The 19,431-nt window shown below is 42.0% G+C and overlaps 1 protein-coding gene across 1 annotated transcript in view; it reads left to right on the top strand.

Moving 5' to 3' along the window:
- The window catches only part of LOC107116378 (vomeronasal type-2 receptor 26-like), a gene marked incomplete at its 5' end in the record, with an annotated part of 18,455 nt that extends 2,422 nt beyond the window's left edge, over positions 1-16,033 (top strand). The window contains 4 exons of the mRNA XM_015418275.1: positions 8,471-8,762; positions 10,389-10,616; positions 12,772-12,898; positions 15,129-16,033. Coding sequence (XP_015273761.1) covers positions 8,471-8,762; positions 10,389-10,616; positions 12,772-12,898; positions 15,129-16,033 — 1,552 coding nt within the window. The remainder of the gene's footprint in view (positions 1-8,470; positions 8,763-10,388; positions 10,617-12,771; positions 12,899-15,128) is intronic.
- Between the last annotated feature and the right edge of the window lie 3,398 nt (positions 16,034-19,431).

The following is a 19,431-nucleotide window of genomic DNA, read 5'->3' as shown; positions in this document are numbered from 1 at the left end:
GCCAATTTCATCAGTTAATCGGAATATTCAAGGCACATAGGGTAATAGAAAGTAAGGAAAGAGACAGAAAGATGAAGTGGAACATTCCAATATGTGACCAACTGCCTGTATAGATTGCTTGTTTTGCTTTTACTTATAAACATAAATGCTAACTCTGAAAAAAGGAAGACCTTCCTCACACTTGTTTTCAATGATGTGGCTTGAATTGTCTAAGATAGGTCTGTAGACAAGTGCAGAGTGCTTTCTCTGTACATCTAAGGAAAATGCTATATAAATGGCTTAGATTTATGCATAGAGAGGAATATCCGGAATTGCACGATAAATTCATTCCCTCCTTGTGATTGCTTGTTTTCCTTTGTATGTGAGTGTGAATAAAAGTGTTTTTGCTGATCCTCCAAGACTTTCCTGACTTCCTCAAAACATAAGAAATAAGAGACAGATCTTCTAACTTCTTCTGGAAGGTCACACCATAATACTGGAGTAGCAACAGTTAGTTGAGCCTCTGGGATATGAAAGTGTTTGGGGGGGTCATTTGGACTGGGATAATTTCTTTTGCATGCTGCATTTATCCTATCAAGCTTTTTTTTTTAAAAAACACCTTGATATATATGAATCTGTTCAGAGATCCCCCACCCCCCAGTATGGATTCTGCAATTTGCTTTTAGAAACTGTAACATGAGAGAATATCTTCAGTGAATAAAACTGCAGTCCGCAACACACCTGTGAGTGAATTAGTCCCTTTGATGGACAGGAAAACTTTAAGAAGATGTTTTAACTGATGTAACGGCCAAACACAAATATTCCTGTTTGGTCTTTGCATCAGTTAAAACATCTTCTTTATGTTGTATGCTAGTTAGTGGTTCACCCGCTGCCTGTATGTGTTGACTTCCATTTCAATGTATCTAAGAAAATGTGCGAGCACATGGGAGCTTATACCTTGAATTAAAAAAAAATTGTCTTAAAGCTGCCCCTGGACTCAAACTTTATACAGCATCATAGTAAGTCTCAGAGAACTGAAGGGAGAGGAAGACACAGAATTATTAAGTGGAATAGTCACTAGTCAAAGCTGTACTGGGGAGGAGAGGCTGGAGAGTCTTCCTAGGCCGCTGTTCGAAATGAGCATGACTGGCCACAGCTATAGTCTCTATGATGCAGCCTATGCCATCGTACATGCTATTCACTTCATATTTATTATTATTTATTTATTACTTTCCGTTTCTATACTGCTCGAACCCCGAAGGGTCTCTGAGCGGTTTACATTCACATTCACAAGTTAATTGCCTATCTAGGGCCACATTTTTACATAGGGAAGTGATTGCCTACCAGCACCCAGGCAGCAGGGCTCTGTTGGTATTCGGTTCTTTTCCAGCGGGCGTCAGGAGTCGTTATTTTTCGGTGGATGGGTCTTGCTACAGGTCTTTTCTCGGCGCAGCGTCTCCCCCGGAGGTGTGCGACCATGCGCTGATCGCAGCTTCGGCTTATGTCCTTTAGTTGGCTCCACCGCGTCGCTGCATCACCGCTCCTCCACTCGCCAGTCTCTGCCCGGAACTCTGCCACTCACCGTTGCACATCCACCATGCTTCCGCTCGCCAATCACTTCGCCGCCGCTGCTCCTGCTGCCTGCCCCCCGCCAGAAGGAGGGTGCCCCCTGCCACCTAGGGGCAGGTACCCATTCATCTACTCGCTTGCGCTTTCGAACCGCTGGGTGGGCGGGAGCTGGGACACGGACCGGGAGCTCACCCCAGCCACGGAGGGTCTCGAACAGCCTTAAGGGCTGTTCACTGATGTTACAGCAGGCGTTTTACTGCCTGCGCCACCGCTTCATGTATATGAAGGATTGTTTTATTGCTTGTTTTATCCTGTTTTTACCTGTTTAATCTTGGCATATGTGCTTCATTTGTTAGCCACCCTGAAACCATTCGGGGAGGGCGGGGTATCAATTTACTAATAAAATAAAAATAAATAAAATAAAATGTACTCATCCAGATCCAGTCACAGGGCAATGGATGATGGTCAAAAACACACAAAAAAACCTTCAAGATCTCCAGCCTTGGCAGGCAATGTCGACCCAAGGAATTGTCTCTGTTGCTATGAAGACGGTCTTAGTGTAAGATGAGACAATGTTCAATGTTTCACAACTGCTTCAAACTATGATTTGATCACTACATTTTGTCCATTCTAATTTCTCGTGATGATCAGGACCCCAGGGAATAGAGACAATGTAGATAGTCAACCTTCTTCAAATGAGAAACAAATATCAACAGTGTGACATTTTGCTTGTTTCTCCTTTTAAAATAGTGTGTCCAAGATGGTGGAGATCTATGAGATACAGAGAACCTCTACCAACATGCAAAGTTATAACATATTTATTAAAGAGGAAATGTTCGCATGCCTACTATTTGCACAGCACCAGATTGAGAAAAGGCATTCAGAAGAAGTGGCTGAAATGCAATTCTTCTGTCCATCTCTCTATACATGCCCTATCAGATGTTAAAATATCGCACAGGTGCCTTTGCTAAGGATGTTATAGATCTCTATAGAATTCCCACTACTTTGAAGCTTTCTTCAGCTCTCCAGGCCAGCGCATGGTTAATGACCACCTCCTCCAGACCTCAGTTAAGATTTCTGTCTGCTCTGATGGACTCAGCATGAAAAGAGCCCTTCCTCCTTGCTCCCCTGAGTTTTATCATCTCTCTTTCCTCCACTCACTGACCAGGTCAGGCCGGGTCAGAGAATTTTTTCCTGGGTATTTTCCAGGAATTTCTTTCTGAAGTCTCTCTAATATTTCACACCTCCAAGTCTCTGTTCCTTGACTGAAGGGGGGAGAGCTTGACAATCCCATTGTAGACCTATTAGCATTTCTATAAAGGTGAACTGATGTACATCTGAAAAGCAACTGAACTGACTTCCTCCCTTCCTGCCTGTTCTCTGTCCAAAGGGGGGGGGGACTTTTAAAACTGAGAGTGAAGATTATTCTCATTTCAAACATCCAAAGAAAAAAATGCATTTCTTCAAAATAATATTAGTAAGAACAACAACAACAATCATAATGATGATAAAAATATGTGCTGTATTTGAGGAAGGATAAACAGATTGCAGAAAGCACAAGGGTCATTCTTGTTCACTAGTTGCCTAATACATCCGCTGATGCACAATAATAGCTAATGTCTCCCATCCAAAACTCTTTTCATGGTTTTCAATAGGTGGTGCCCCTTTCTGTGTGCAATGATTATTGCATCCCCAGCTATCATAAGAGAAAGAAAGAAGGGGAGAAATGTTGCTGTTACAATTGTGTGCCTTGCCCAGAAGGGAAGATTTCAAGCCAAAATGGTAGGTGATGTCATCCAATTGTCAAATGTTGATGGATTAGAAGGGGCAACATTCAGCTTCCCTCCCCCATCTCTCTCTTAATAAAGATCTCATATCAGTTAAGCCCCAATTGTATCAGATCCAAAACCAGACCAGATATTGTTTACAACAGGATCTTGGTAATCCATCACATTCAAGAAGGCTTAGGGGTATAGGGCCACCACAGTCTTCAGCCATTTGCCCCCCATGTGGCCGGCATGACCAAATACCAAGGTGCACAGAAGGCTGTTACCGTCCCACCAAAGCGGTACCTATTTTTCTACTTTCAATTTCTTTCTAGGTTTACAGGAGCTGGGGCCAGAGATGGGAGCTCACTCCATCATGCGGCACTAGGGTCTTGAACTGCTGCACTACAGACCTCCTGGTCTGCAGCTCAGTGCTTTAACCTCTGAGCCACCATGGACCATGTGATGTATGGAGAACCGGTAAAGCTCCAAAGGAAATTCTTTATCAGGAAGTATAGTTGGTGTCTTCTGAAAGGTATGAGGAATTCATTTCCCCTTCCAAACATTCCCATTAAAATCAATGCAAGTGCCGGTCCAATGAAGGTTCGGCTATGAAGAATGACTTATTAAATGGTCAGTCATTGTATGGGTTTCCTTCCTTCCTTCCTTCCTTCCTTCCTTCCTTCCTTCTTTCTTTCTTTCTTTTCTTAGTTCTCCTTTTCATTTAAATAAAGTCAGCCTAGCACAAAGAACCATGAGAAACAAGGCAGTACAGAGGGACGAAGAGATCATTCATCCCAGATAACTGGTATGTGAAGTGAGGGACTACCGCAAAAAAGCATCTCCAAATGAATTGTAACTATAACTTCAAAACGTCCAAAGAAACAAGCTTTAAAGCTAACCTTCACCAAAGATTGTTGTCTTCCAAAGTAACCATGATGCAAGTAACTTGTGGAGCAAAGACCACTCTAAGAAATTTTTTTCAAGGGCTCCAAAGGTACAAGTGGACATGCAGATCTTCTAATTTTCCCTGGAAAACCATTCTGTAACATTGAAGCATCCATAGGAAACCCCCACAAGCATACAACAGAGCAGTGGACCCTTACAAGGGTCAGATTCATGCATTCTGGTCCTGAGCGAAGCTGCTGCAGGGGCTCATCTCAAGAAAAGCTATCCTTCAGGAATGCATATCTCTGGTCATGAAAGACTGGCTTTAAAACTAACCCCAAGGACCTTGAGTTGCACTCAAGAAAGCAATAAGTAACCTACTGAATCTCTCTAAAATGTGCAATTAGAGACATTCAGCCACATCAGCCAACATGTTTTGGAGATGTGGAAAGGGCACCAGACCCCCAGGGATCCTTCCCTTCCAATCATCAATGCAACAGACTGGACTTCTAGACAGGTGAGCATAAATCATTTCAGCCACCTCCCTACTGCTAAGTAACTAAGAAACTCATAGTCATTTCTGTAATTCTAAAAGGAACTTTGTCTGTGTGATTGAGTGTGAGATTCTGATTTTTGTATGTATGTGAACCAAACGTCATTCAGTAAAAAGAGCCACTTGATTTTAAGATACAAGCCTCGTCTCTGTCTATAACTGGGAAGTTCCTCAAGGGGGCAATTTGTATACACGGGCTAAAAGACCACCAAACATTTATTTATCTGGCCTCTGCCGTAGATAAGGCAGTTAGGCTAACACTTTGTTTACATAAATCGTCCCTGCCGCTCCGCGAAGAAAGGAAGTGGAGAGTTTCAAGTTTGAAAACTTTAACAGGACTTAACTAGGAGGTCATCAGTTTCTTTGATGTTGCTTTTACAGGTACTTATGGTGTGTTTCTTCATCGATATTATGGATGAGGCTCAATATAACTCTCTTGTTTTCGGGGCATTCACAGCTGGTGCAGTTATGGCTGCCATAATTGCTCTGCTTCATTGCATGCTTCTGGGACGATCAAGGGCATCCACCCACTTGTTGCCTGAAGCAGGGGGCCCGAAGCAAGTCCCTTGCATCAGGCCTCCCTCCAGGAGGTCCAGTAGAGCTCGGGATCCCCTGAAAACTCCTCTAAAACAATCGAAGAGCCAGTGGTATCCAGAAGCGATTCCCGGTTCTAACCGTGTTGCTGCGCTGCAGCCCTTCCTCCGCACCACCAGCAGTTTTTTTTTACTTTCCCTGAGAACTCATCTCTGTGTAACTTCTCTGCTCCAATTGGATCTGCACAATTTAGAATATTGTTCCATTGTAATGATAATTCACATCCTGGATTTTTTTTACAGCATTGTCCTCTAAACACATACACACCATGTTCTTTGCTACTCATATCAGTGGGTTTTCCTTGAGTTTTGTCTCCTCTTTTTTCTCCTCTTTGGACTTTATGGTTTCTGCCTTAAGCTTATCTCCATATTTGATTCATATTTGGGCAAATCTCCTGATATGTTCTTCCTCTACTGGCTATTTCTCTTCAAGCAGCTGAATGCTTTGAGGCATATGTTGCTTTCACACATACTGAACAATGCACTTCACAACTGGATTTTACTGAAATGGAAAAATCCTCTTGAGAGCCAGTTTGGTGTAGTGGTTAGGAGCATGGGCTCTAATCTGGGAGAACCAGGTTTGATTCCCCACTCCTCAACTTGCAGCTGCTGGATGACCTTGGGTAAGCCATAGTTCTATCAGAGGTGTTCTTGATACGAGCAGTTTCTGTCAGAGCTCTCTCTGCCCCACCTACCTCAAAGGGTGTCTGTTGTGGGGAGGGGGAGGGAAAGGAGTTTGTAAGCCACTCTGAGACTTGGAGTGAGGGGCGGGGTATAAATCCAATCTCTCCTTCTCCTCCTTCTCCTCCTTCTCCATCTCCTCCTCCTCCTTTTTCTTCTTCAAATTATTGCTAAAATGCATTGCAAATGGATTGAAAGCATAGTATTCAGCATGTGTAGACAGACTGTGTCCTTTCTAAATTCATGCTCTACATTTTCCATCTATCCTGCTTCATCGCCTCATTATTCCAAGAGTCTTGAGCACCATGTCTCTGATCTCCTGTTAAGGCCAGGATTATCCACTCTGCTCAATTGCACTCTCTTTTCATAACCCTGCAGTTCTTTCCTTCCCTCCTATCTGTTCCACTCTCATTTGTTGGCTGACTCTGGCCAGAATATGAAACTTCTTAATGAATTCTGCTTCAAGAGTTTCACACTGGAGTCTCCCTTTGAAGTTATTTTATTGAAAGATTGCAGTTTTCATAGTAGCAGTGCTTTGTCAAGGAAGATTGAAATGTCCCCCCACTGATTTCTGAGTATCATGATTTCTAATGTCAGATTTGCATCCATTTATTCTTTTCTGTCCAAGGTAGATGGCAGAACAAGATTATGTTGATCCATTAAGGGATAAATTACTTTGGAAAATGAATGAATGAGCCAGAGACAACACTGCTGAAGTTTAGGTCATGTGAGCATGTTGCCTGATTGTATAGGGGGAAATAGTTGGCATCTTGTTAGAGATGTAACAGTTTTGAACATCTTGAAGCCATGGGAAATTTATGGTCTTTTTTGTTGCTGTAAAGTATCATTTACTCCTTTGGTATATTTCTCGAATATAAAAGCATAAATACCCTGTTTTCTACAAGCAAAAGGGAGCTGCTGATTACTGCACCCTGAGCATGCCCAGAAAGTGACATCACAGGAAGACATGGGGCTTGTGTGCAGTGTGCTGGAAGTGACATCAGAAGGGGTGGAGCTTGGGAAGTGACATCACAGGATGTGACATCACAACATGATGACACATCGTTTCTCCTGGCTTGACTCCCAAAGTCTCCTGGCTCCACCCCCAAAGTCTCCTGGCTTCACCCCCAAAGTCCTCAGATATTTCCCAAGTCGGACCTGGCAACCCTAGTAAAAGTTGTGCTCAGAGTCCACGGGGAGAAAAAAGAAACTAAACTGTTTGCAACCAAACTTTCCAGAGCTATTGTTGGCAGGTGTCATTATTTCCCCCTGGAATTGTCCAAATCACTGTAATTTGATATCCACTCCAAACCTCCCTTGGTCTTTCAGAAAGTTCTAGAAAGTAATCAGCAAGTAAATGGCTATAAAATCATCGAGCCATTGACGGCTGGGAAGTGGAACTCTTTGAACATCAATTTGATTACTCCCATGTTGCCTTTCTAACTAGATGTGCTCTCAGATAGTTTTTTGCTTGGATCAGGCATGCATGTCTGTTGCTGAATTCCCCCTCCCCTAGAAAATCAATTTTGTTTCAGAAAGAGTTCTTGAAGATTAAGCTGCAAACTGAGGTAGTCTCAAAGCTGGACATGAGTGTAATCAGGCACATGAAAGATATGCATTGATAGCAGGATGTTGGAACTAGTGATGATGCTGCTGCTTCTACCTTCAGTCTCATGCAAAGGGGATGCCTCCAAGTGTCGCATGAAAGATCCCCTCCCAGTTCCCCATGAGTGGTACCAGTCAGGAGATCTCCTCATTGGTGAAATTGTTTCTCAGATATTTTACCATCTGCATGAAATAAAATTCAGTCGACATCCATCTGAGGAGTTGTATAGGGAGCCATAGTAAGTAATTATAATGTCTTGCTTATGAACATGGCCTTACTCTACATCTTAACGTAGGTTTATATAAGGAAATGGTGCTCAAAGTAAACAGAAGTGGACTCTTGTCCCACTCCAGTGGTCCTCTTTCTCACCTGATTTTTCTGCAGCACACCTGACCTATTTTCATCCACAAAGAAGAATTCTTCCTGTCCTGGAGGGCACCAGAAAGCAATAACACACCCTCCACACCTTTATAGGCATGTCCGAGCTTGTAACACCCTGATTTGGATCACTTCCTTAGTAAATCTTTCTCACCCCTACTTTCTGCACTACCTTGTAGGGTGTTTTCATTTATTCTGTCGTTTTGCCCTATGATAGAGTAGACATATAAGAGTGAGTTGAAAGCATAACTTAGCAAGTGCCATTGTTCAGATATCAGGCTGTGTGCTGCATGATTTTTTAATGTTCAAAAATGTGCATAGTACTACACACATGCAAACAGATGTTCAAACTGCTTCAGAATTACTGTTCCAAAACATGATAAAAAGTCAAGTCTCTGGGGAAACAAAACAATCTGACAGTATTACTGTTTCCAACTCTCCATTTCTATGTTTACAGTATGTTCACCAAGTTCCACCAGCACATCCTGGTGTTGGCGTTCGCAGTAAATGAGATCAACAAAAATCCCAGAATCTTGCCGAATGTCACTCTTGGGTTCCACATCTATGACAGCTACTATGCTATGAGGATGACCTATCGTACCACCTTTGATCTGCTCTATAAATCACATCAATATGTTCCAAACTATGAATGTGATGGCCACAAAAAACTAATGGCTGTCATTGGGGGACTGAGTTCTGATATCTCTTTCCACATGTCAGACATGCTAAGTCTCTACAAGATTCCACAGGTTAGGTCTGTGATCCGAAGAAGGGATTTCACCAATCACTTTCTTTCTGTAACTTTTGCTGAGGTTAAGGAACTGAAAGGGAACTGCTGATTTCTGAAAGGAAACAATCCAAAGAAAGTTGGTTCACAGAAGTCAGGAAAATAAGTGTGAGAAGAGAGTGAAAAGGGGATGGAGTTAAGCTGTAGAGCATCTGCTTTTCTAAGAAAGTGTCAGGATAAATCCTAGGCATCTGCTGCTGGAGAGGTCAAGTAGCAGGTACTGTGAAAGACCTCAACCAGAATATCTTGAGGATTGCTGCTACTCAGAGTATACAATCCTTTCCATGATAAAGCAGGAGTCTAACTCGGTGTTCATGAGATAGTATGAAATGATTTCTGCAGATCTCTCCCCCCACCCAGTATTGTCCCATACCCATCCAATCTGAGCTGAGTACTAACACATATCTAATGTATGGCTACACTTATTTTAAGGTGACTTTTGGGTCATTTGCTGCAGAGAAGACAGTTGCCAAACAATCCCTGTCCTTTTACCGTGCGGCCCCAAATGAAGCCCAACAGAATGTGGGGATCATCCGCTTACTCCTGCATTTCCAGTGGACATGGGTTGGGCTTTTTGCTGTGGATGACGACACTGGAGAACAGTTCTTGAAGGTCATGGAGCCACTGCTTTCCAAAAATAAAATCTGTTTGGCTTTGATACGGACAATTCCTAGCCACTACAGCTGGAACGACTTGGATTATCTCACTGATTTATTTTTAGAAATATATTTTCCTTTTAAAGACAGCAAAGCCAAGATATTTATCTTCTATGGACAATCTGAGGTTCTCCTAATGTTTTACACTATTATATTTCCAGGATATCCCACTCATACAGAAAATCACCCATTGGGAAAAGTTTGGATTATGACGCCACAGGCTGATTTTGCAGTATCTGGCCTTCACAGGGCTTGGGATTTCCAGTTCTTCCATGGGACCATCTTTTTCACAATTCACTCAAATGAGCTTCCTGGATTCCAGAACTTCCTTAGAGGCTTAAAGCCATATAAGGAACAAGGGAACGGTTTTCTCAAGGACTTCTGGGAGCAAGCATTTGACTGTTTCTATCCAAATCCCCAGGAGCCAGGAGACATCGGTGAAATATGTACTGGAGAGGAGAGACTGGAGAGCCTTTCTAGTACCCTTTTTGAAATGAGCATGACTGGTCACAGCTAAAGCATCTACAATGCAGTCTTTGCCATCGCACATGCTATTCATGTCCTGTGTTCATCCAGATCCAATCACAGGGCAATGATCAATGGTAAAATAAGAGGATTTCAAGACCTCTGGCCATGGCAGGTAATGTTGTCCCTTTTGCCATGACTATGTTAGGATAAGATGAGACAATATTGTACTTTCCCCTGCTGGCCCCAAGATATACACATGTTTCTGTGACAACATTCTGTGCTATTTCATGTGATAATTGAAGCATGGAAAACAGAGACTGTTCAGAATCAAACCTATTCACACACACACACACACAAAAATGCTACTAACAAGGTGAGTCTATCTGATAGGCCATGAAAATGTAAGACTGGTATATCTCAACATTCAGGCTCTAGTGTGCTGCTTTGTTTCCCCTCAAAATTAGGTTCATGCCTTTCTACAAGCCATTACATTCAACAACTCGGCTGGAGAAAGATTGTCTTTTAATGACAAATGGGAAATGGAAGGTGGATTTGATATAATGAACGTGGTCACTTTCCCAAACACATCATTCCGCAGGGTGAAAATTGGAATGGTAAATCCCAATGCTCCTGAAGGAGAAGAACTCATCATCCATGAGAATATGATAGTGTGGCAAAGCATTTTTAATCAGGTATCTATTTCACTTTTCTCAGGTGCTACTACTCTCCTCAGATACTTCGCTCACCGAATTATTATTGTTGTTATTTTGTCCTTATCATTATCATCACTATTAATCTTATTCCACCTGCGTCAATGTTCTGTTTGATCAGACTCAGTTGTAAAGAAAGACCAAAGCCTGCATTCGAGCCCTAAAGATACATTTGTCTTAAAATTGCCAAATATTGCCAGTCTTTACAACTTTTGAAATGAACTGAATGTTTTCCAGAAATGTGAAGATAGCAAAAAATATTTTTTCATGACACTTTCATTAAAATGTGGTACTTTTTACAAGAGTCACTGATTTTTTTTTTCTTTGATGGGAGACACCGTGTGGAGTGGTCAAGTTCTTTTCTGTGTCCCCAATAAGAATAAAAGTGATGATAAAAGCAGTGCTGCAAATAGAGAAAAAAGTGATTGTAGTAAGCACGGACATCAAGCAGGGTGTGCACCAATAAAAAATCACTTATATTTCATGTCAGGCGTTTGAAGGGGATCCTCCACTACATGTAACGGTGCTTTGGTATCCAGACTTTCAAAGGGGAAATTATTGGTGGGTCTCGGACAGCTATCTGTAATAATAATAATAGCACCAAATTTACAGAGCCCATAGTCCTCCTTCTAATATACAGACCCCCCCCCCCATCAAGTTTCAAGTGAATTGCACCAAGAGATTTGGGTTTTCAAACTCCCAAAGAACAACTCAGGTGCAGTTCTCTCCACTGATTTCTGTTGGGGGGAAATGGTCCCAGCCACTGGCATTATTTTGTTGTTGTTGCTGTTGTTGTTCAAAAGCCTGCTTAAGTTAATTTCATTTTTCTACATACCTAGGGACTGAGAATGTATATTTTTGCCTTCCTGCTTTTTTTTTTCTGCTGAATAATCTGTGTTTGACATCTTTCTTTGTTCTTGTCTGTTCTTGTTATTTTTCTCAAAATGAGGATAAGGGGGAATGGAGTGGCTGATTATCAGCCAAATGACACCAACATTGCAGCAGAGCTGTTGTTGTTAGCCACTGAGTCGTGTTGGACTCTTGGCGATTCTATGGGCCAGATCTCTCCATGTTTTCTGATTTCGTACAGAGCTACTTCTGCCTACTGTACATCTCTCTACAAGGAAGCCTAGCTACCCTACTTGGAAATAAAAAGTGGTTCTGACCCTATAAAAGTACGAGGGAAGAGAACCTGAGCAAGAACCTCAGCATTGTCATCATCCCCTATGGGGATCCAAATGTCAATAATATTGCAGGGGAGCTAATGCTACTTTTCCACTAAAGAACTCTCAAGTTCCAAGCAAATTGGACCAAGGGTTCCAGTTGTGAACAAAGGGTCTCCAGCTATCCTGCTTGCAGCGAACAAAAGACCTCTGCTCTTCAAAGGAGGAAGCAAAGGAGCTCTGCATCTTGTCTCTAAGGGTGATTGGGTGGGGACACTCTGTACTTCTCCATTGCAAGGGTCTGGGTGGAAGGGGAAAACTCAATTGTTTGGGAATCAGTAGAATAAAAGGAACACAGGAGTGTATGTTGCGTTGCTGGTAGGAACCAAAGCATTCGTAATTACAAGAAATCCCGGATTTGTTTTCCTGTCCTGGGACATCACTGTAACAAATCAAACTAGCAACTTCCACGTATAGTTTTCCTTGTGAATTGAGTAATGCACACTGGCATACTTGTTTCTTCACACCTCAGCTGATGCACCACCAGGGGTCATATCATAGAAAAAGAGGTGCAGGAGCTTATTTGCATAACTCATTTGCATATGCCACACCCCCTGACAAAGGGCACCTGGAGTAGATCGGGAAGGGAACCCAGACATGTTTAAAATGTCTTTCTTTCCCTTCCCCATCTGGGGAAGGGAAAGAAAGGCATATAAATACCCCCCCACTTCCCCAAGTTTATCTGCAAAAGTGAGAGGCTCAGGGGGGAAAGGGGGAATGTCTGGCTGGCTGGGGAAGCAATTGGCAGGCATGTGAGCATGCCTGGTTTCTCTCCTCCTGGGCTTGTTACTCCTGGAATGCTGTTCTGGCTCATTCCCCCTCAAAATGACTCCTGTGCACCATAAAGTATAATGTCCTCATTTCTGAACTCGAACTCCTTTCATGGTTGTTGTTGTTGTTGTTGTTTTCAAAAGATGGCACCCATTTCTGTGTGCAATGATTACTGCATCCCGGGCTACCATAAGAGAAAGAAAGAAGGGGAGAAATTTTGCTGCTATGATTGTGTGCCTTGCCCAGAAGGGAAGATTTCAAGGCAAAAGGGTAAGTGACTTACAGCACAATCCGAAGGACACTTTCCTGGGAGTAAACTTTATTGAACAGACCATAGTAGCATTCAGAGTAGACCTGCTTAGGATTGCTCTCATAATTTATCAACATTCAGGGTTAATTCAGTTTATTTGATTGTCAAATGCTGATGGAACTGAAAGAATTCTTTGTTTTTCTTTCATCCATGTATCCTTCAGTGCACCTTGTATCTCAGGAAGGCCAAAGTAGTTTCTGATCAAAACCCCAGGTGGAAACTGGTTAGAAATGGATCGTGGTAATCCAACACATTCAGTAAGTTTCGCAGCTCTATAGCCAACATTTTCTCAAGCACTTTACCCACAAAGACATATGTGCCAATTTCCAAGCGCTAAACAAATCATTTAGGTATATTAGCTCACTGCAGGACAGCCTTTTTTCAAGATGTTAAAGGATACTTTGCTCCGTGTCCCAGCTAGTTAAACCCATATGAATGAAGCCATCATCTTGATCTGTGGCTGTCAAAACTGGTAATAAAGGCTTGCTGCAGAGAAGTGACCGTATCTACAAAATGTGTACCAGAAGCTCCCGTGAGCCTCTGAAGTTTCAAAATCAGTGTGATCCAGGGCTTCCTACAAACCTGAAAAAGATTCATTTATGGCACGAGTGCTTCTTATCCCTGCTATCATCAGTATCTTAGAGCAGTCAGAAAACTGAGCTCCACCATGCCTTTGATTCTGCTTGTCAAAACTTTTCTTCCACTGGCATTCTTACTGAATGTTGAATCTGTCATTGTTTAATTTTCTGAGAAAAAGAAATTTAAAGGCCCCGGTCACACGGGCAGGAAACTGCGGGGGAGAAGCGTGGCTGTTTGCCCTGGGGCAAACTACTGCGCAGTTACTTGATCAGACCTCCCGTGGAGGTCCTGTGGAGGTACCGGGGAGGTTCCATGGCAAGGGAGAGGTGCTGATCACAGGACAAGCCGGCGCGCAATGAAGAAGCGTGCACCGCGGCAAACTGTTTTGTTTTTGTGTGTACACGACGAATGTGCATGCTCAGTTGGGTGCGTGTGCGCATCCACAGAGACGTGGACAAAAAACCCCACCGTATTTGCAAGGGGACATGGGCGGGTGCCGGATGCCACCAGAAACGCGATCAGACGCCTGCCTCTGCCTCGCAGTTTCCGGAAACTAGTACCTCCGAGGTACTAGTTTTTTGCCACACAGTTTCGGCTGGAAGCCTCGGTTGTGCCACGGGAGTGCTATGCTTCCCAGATGTGCTGGTGAGATCGCGCCCAGAAACTCCGCCTGTTTTCCATCTCACTTGTGTGGCTTCTGTTCCGTGTGACCGCAGCCAAAAATCCCCTAATGTTTTACTCAATATAGTCACATTTTGGCATACACCATCAGCACACGCTTATTTGTTCATAAACTAGAAGTACAGTATTCCTTATTGACTACATAGGTGGTAATACAGAAAAGCAAATGGTATTCCTCTATCTGTTTAAATGATTAAAGCTTAAAGGTGGATACAACTGACAATACCTCCAAAATGTCTAGCAAACAAACCACAGTGAGCTTCTGAAGGGTCAAATTCAGAATCATTCATGGCTGCTTCAAAACCTGTAACAAATGTGGTGATGGCATTAAAGCTGTATTCTGCATTACTACGGGTTTCACACAGTGTCCACAAAAACGGCTTTTCTCACATTTGCCTCCACTGACACTCTTACGGAGTGCTCAATCCTTCATTGCTCCATCTGCTAAGCAAGCGTAAGGGGCTGAACGGTCTGTGTGATAAGGAAGGTGCACTGAGAAATTAGAATTTCTGGGTTTCCTCTGAGTAAAAAAGACAAGAGGGAGTGAACGGGGGATGAGGAAGTGTTTCTCTCACTTGCCATCATACAAGGGGAGAACTCTCAGGTTGCAAGACTCACCTTGGGTGCTATTATGAGTAATGTGTTCGAAGCTGGAGTCATATTGCGTCAGCAAAAACACAAAAGGATCTTTGACTTCTGGAAGGGTGTACCTGGAAAATATTGTTGGCCTCTAAAGTGCTAGTGGACTTGAATGCAACTCACTATGAAGACTAACTAGCTAAAATCAAACTGGAAACAACAATAGTAACAACAGTACAAATAATAATTATAACAGCCAGTCCAAATTTATATATATGGCCAGAAAACCATAACAGTTATCATGTCAACTGCCCATTTGAATGTGAATGTTCCTCTTCATCTTTATTTCAGATATGGATGATTGTGTCAAATGCCCAAGTGATCAATATCCAAAAAAGAAGAAAAATGGATGCATTCCCAAGACAATGAACTTCCTATCTTTTGAAGAACCTTTAGGAATTACTTTGCTTTCCATAGCTGTTTCTTTAGTTCTTATCACTACTGTAGTGTTAGGACTTTTCATTAAAAACAAAGACACCCCCATCGTCAGAGCCAACAACCGGGATATCACCTACATACTTCTCGTTTCTCTCCTGCTCAGCTTCTTCTCTTCTTTGCTGTTTATTGGCCAGCCAACAAAGGTCACCTGCATCCTCCGACAACCTGCTTTTAGCATCATCTTCTCAGTGGCTGTTTCCTGTGTGCTGGCTAAAACCATTACTGTGGTTGTAGCATTTATGGCGACCAAACCAGGGTCCAGCATGAGGAAATGGGTGGGGAAAAGACTGACCAACACAGTTGTCCTGTCCTCTTCCCTCATTCAAGCAAGCATTTCTGTGGTGTGGTTGGGAACCTCCCCACCATTCCCAATTTTTGACACACACTCACTGAATGAAGAGATCATAATAGAATGCAATGAGGGGTCTGTCACCATGTTTTATATTGCTCTGGGCTACATGGGACTTCTGTCCCTCATCAGCTTGATTGTGGCTTTCCTAGCCAGGAAGCTGCCCGACAGTTTCAATGAAGCCAAGTTCATCACTTTCAGCATGATGATCTTTTGCAGTGTTTGGGTCTCTTTTGTTCCAACCTATCTGAGCACCAAAGGGAAATCTATGGTAGCTGTGGAGGTCTTCTCTATCTTGGTGTCCAGTGCTGGGTTACTAGGCTGTGTCTTTTCCCAAAAATGTTATATCATTTTGTTGAGGCCTGAGCTGAACAGGAGAGAGGAACTGATAAGAATAAAACATAATTAGGGTTGTGCTTCTTAATATCTGTCACTCCTTGTTTGTTAATGGCATTTGGGCCAATTTCATCAGTGAATTGACATCAAACTCGCTTTCAAGGATGTCACTTGAACTGACTAAGGTAAGGATGTAGGCAATTGCAGAGTGCTTTCTCTGACCATCTAAGGAAAATGATATATATGTGGTTTGGATTTATGTGCAGGGAGGAACGCCTGGAATTGCACTGTAAACACTTTCACTTTGGTTCCCCATCCTTGTGATCTCTTGTTTTCCTTTGTTTGTGAATGTGAATAAAAGTGTTTTTGCTGAGCCTCCAAAACTTTACTGATTTCCTCAACACACAAAAACAAGAGATTCACAGAACAAATAATGAAGACAAAAATATTTATTTTATGAGTAATTGGTTTTCAGCATTTAAATTTTGCTACTTCATATAAGCAGCAACAGTTATTGCATAGGTAATGATCCTGCACTGTGGCCTGAATTCCCTCAAAGCCATTCAAATACATGATTTTTTCTTTCTTTGCAAATGTTTGTTTCTATGTTGTCTACATGGCTAGTAAAGAATTGAAAGGTTTGGATATTTTTCTAAGGCACTGAAGGGAATGGTGATTTCTACGATGTAGTAGCATATGGCATAAATGAATGGAGAGGACTTTGGGGGGCATTTCATATCTGCAAAGGAACTCCATGTATGGCGTCGAAGGCACAAGTAAGACTCTTAAGGAAATTCTGCTTTGGGAGGAATAGCTGGGGTCTTGTAAGAGGCATAAGGGATTAATTTATCTACCAAATGTCTCTGAATCAAAGAACCCACATTGCCTGGTGAAGCTTCAGCGATCAAGAATTACTTGTAATTAAACAATCAGCCATTGTTTGGATGGCTTTCTTTCTAGTTTTATTAGGACTTCATTTCCATTTAATACAATAACTTCAGAACAAGGGCGCCGTGAAATAATATGAAAAGAAAGCCTCAACAGAGGAAGAATATTTGTATTTAATTGGGGAAAATGATAAATAAAAGTTTAAAAAAAGAAAGCACTCCAAAACCACAAAAGAAAAAAAAGAAAAGAACAACTTCTAATTAAACAATCAGCCATTGTTTGGATGGCTTTCTTTCTAGTTTTATTAAGACTTCATTTCCATTCGGTACAGTAATGTCAGAAGGAGGGTGCTATGAAATAACATGAGAAGAAAGCCTCAACAGAGGGATGAATAGAATATTCTTGCTGGACTTAACCTGAGTACTAAGCCCCGAGTGGTAACAACTATAAAAATAGTCCAAAAGTAGAACTGTAAAAACAGTACCTCCCTCCCCCCCAAAAACCCAGTACAATTAAAACAATGGATGCCCCAAGACCCGCACTCCTACAGATTGCTATTTTTGTTATGGTTTGATCTTACTTTTCTGTACACATATACACCTGAATGTGGGGATAAAAATTATCAAAGAAGCTGAATTAACTAGATATCAAAAAGGTATTGAGTCATGCCAATGGAAAAAGGAATGCAGGGTCTCTCGTCTACCAGTTTTACACATAAACCCATCCTATGATTAATTCAATCAAGGGTCATTTCTTCAAAGCTCTTGGAGCCTGCTCCCAGATAATTTGACCATAACTAATGACCCAGGTTTCCAAAACAATAAGCTACACGTCAATTCCAGCAATTCCTTTCCTATCTAAATGACAGGACAGGAAGGTTTCTTTCCTTCCCCAATTCTGCCAAGTACCCAGCCATAGAAACAGACATATCTGACTCCCAAATCTCACCAAGGGGACATTTTTGATACTTTCAGTGCAAAGAGGGAAAATTCACCTCCACAAAGGATTTTTTAAGGCTTTCTCACTCCCCAAAAGATAGCATTTTTAAATCATTCCCACATTCCTCTGTCAACATCCCTTCCATTTTTTTTATCCCCAGTACAAAGGTAGAAAAAGATACCACTTCAGCGCCAACTTTTGTAGCTGATTTGGAATGATCCTGTTACCTCAGTCTCATGACTGAATCCTCATCTCTCTCTGACCTTGTATAACTGCTCCATTGACCTGACAGGGATCTTCCTCCCCCACTAGACTATACTGGATCCCAGTGGCAACCATCCTAGTACAGTGGTGTACATGCTTTGACTATGTAGTTGCACACCCAGATGTCCAAACCTCCTTTTTCCCCTATCTGCTGGACATGCATAATTGTCTCCTGGTAAATCAGAGTGTATGACTTTCAGCTCAGTGAGTCACAATATCTGCAGGACAGTATCGCTGGATCCATGAAATGAAGGTTTTTTTAAAATTATCCATACTTGATAATTTTATTATTTGTTACTTAATTGCTTTATTTATTTACATAATTATGTATTAATTATTGTAATTTTGTAATCCTCTGATTTAAGTGGATCCAGGCAATGGTCTTCTGTTCAGAATGGATTCTCTGATTCACTTTTAGCAATTCTAGAGAGAATTATTGCGACAGGCTGGTGACTGAGTTATTTCATCTTATGGTCAGGAGAAGTTTCTGCCCAAGTTTCTCCCCATTCAGCACTGACCAATCAGATTCAAAAGACGTAACTGAATGATTAAGTGAGGAAGGAGAAACCTGAGGAATTTAGCAACCAATTGACAAAAAGTAGTGTTGGTGTTCGGTGGGAGAAGGGGTATCCTGGACTAGGCAGGGAGTCTAGTGGGAACTCTAGTGTATGATTTAAGAATGGCAGGGTTTGGATGCTGTTCCTCAATAAAGGCAATACATTCTCAAGGCTGCCTAATTAACGACTTTAATTCGAAAGTGCTGATGGAGCAAACATGGTAACTGTAATGAATTAAGAGGAGGAGGAGGAGATTGGATTTATACCCCGCCCTTCACTTGGCGTCTTAAGTGTGTTTTTATTTAAATGTTTGGTAAACTGCAGAAGAACAAGGGGCGTAAAAGTGGGGATGAGTAGTGAGGTGATTGGTTGGTGACTGAGAGTGTATGGGCAGAGCCAAGAAGTGTGGGGGGAGAGAGAGAAGGCAGAAGCCAGTCAGTCAGCAGTTAACGATCAGTCATGGTCAGTCAGCAGTCTACAGAGTCTGAGAAGCAGTCTTCTGATTTGAATCCCATTTTCGTGTTGCGAAAAGCATTTAAGATTCTCAAGAGAAAGTAGAATGCTTTAGAGGACATATTAGCGATGAGACAGAGTCAAAACCTAATATTTTCAAAGTATTAGAAGGGTGTGAGAGACAGAAGCTGACAGAAACCTGAGTCAATAAGGGAAAGATTAAGCAGATAAATTAAATAAAGATTGGTCAAAGTACATTCTGAAGAGAGAAAAAAGATTTGAGAGTGAGGACTGTTTGTGAAGTGAAAGGGAGTGATACTTCAGTCAGGAATTATTAATATACACTGTCTTATTCACTAAATGGATAAGT

The sequence above is a fragment of the Gekko japonicus genome, unplaced genomic scaffold (genome assembly GCF_001447785.1).
Source record: "Gekko japonicus isolate JY-2015 unplaced genomic scaffold, Gekko_japonicus_V1.1 scaffold4059, whole genome shotgun sequence".
Lineage (NCBI taxonomy): Eukaryota > Metazoa > Chordata > Lepidosauria > Squamata > Gekkonidae > Gekko > Gekko japonicus.
This window is presented reverse-complemented; position numbering and strand designations above follow the sequence as displayed.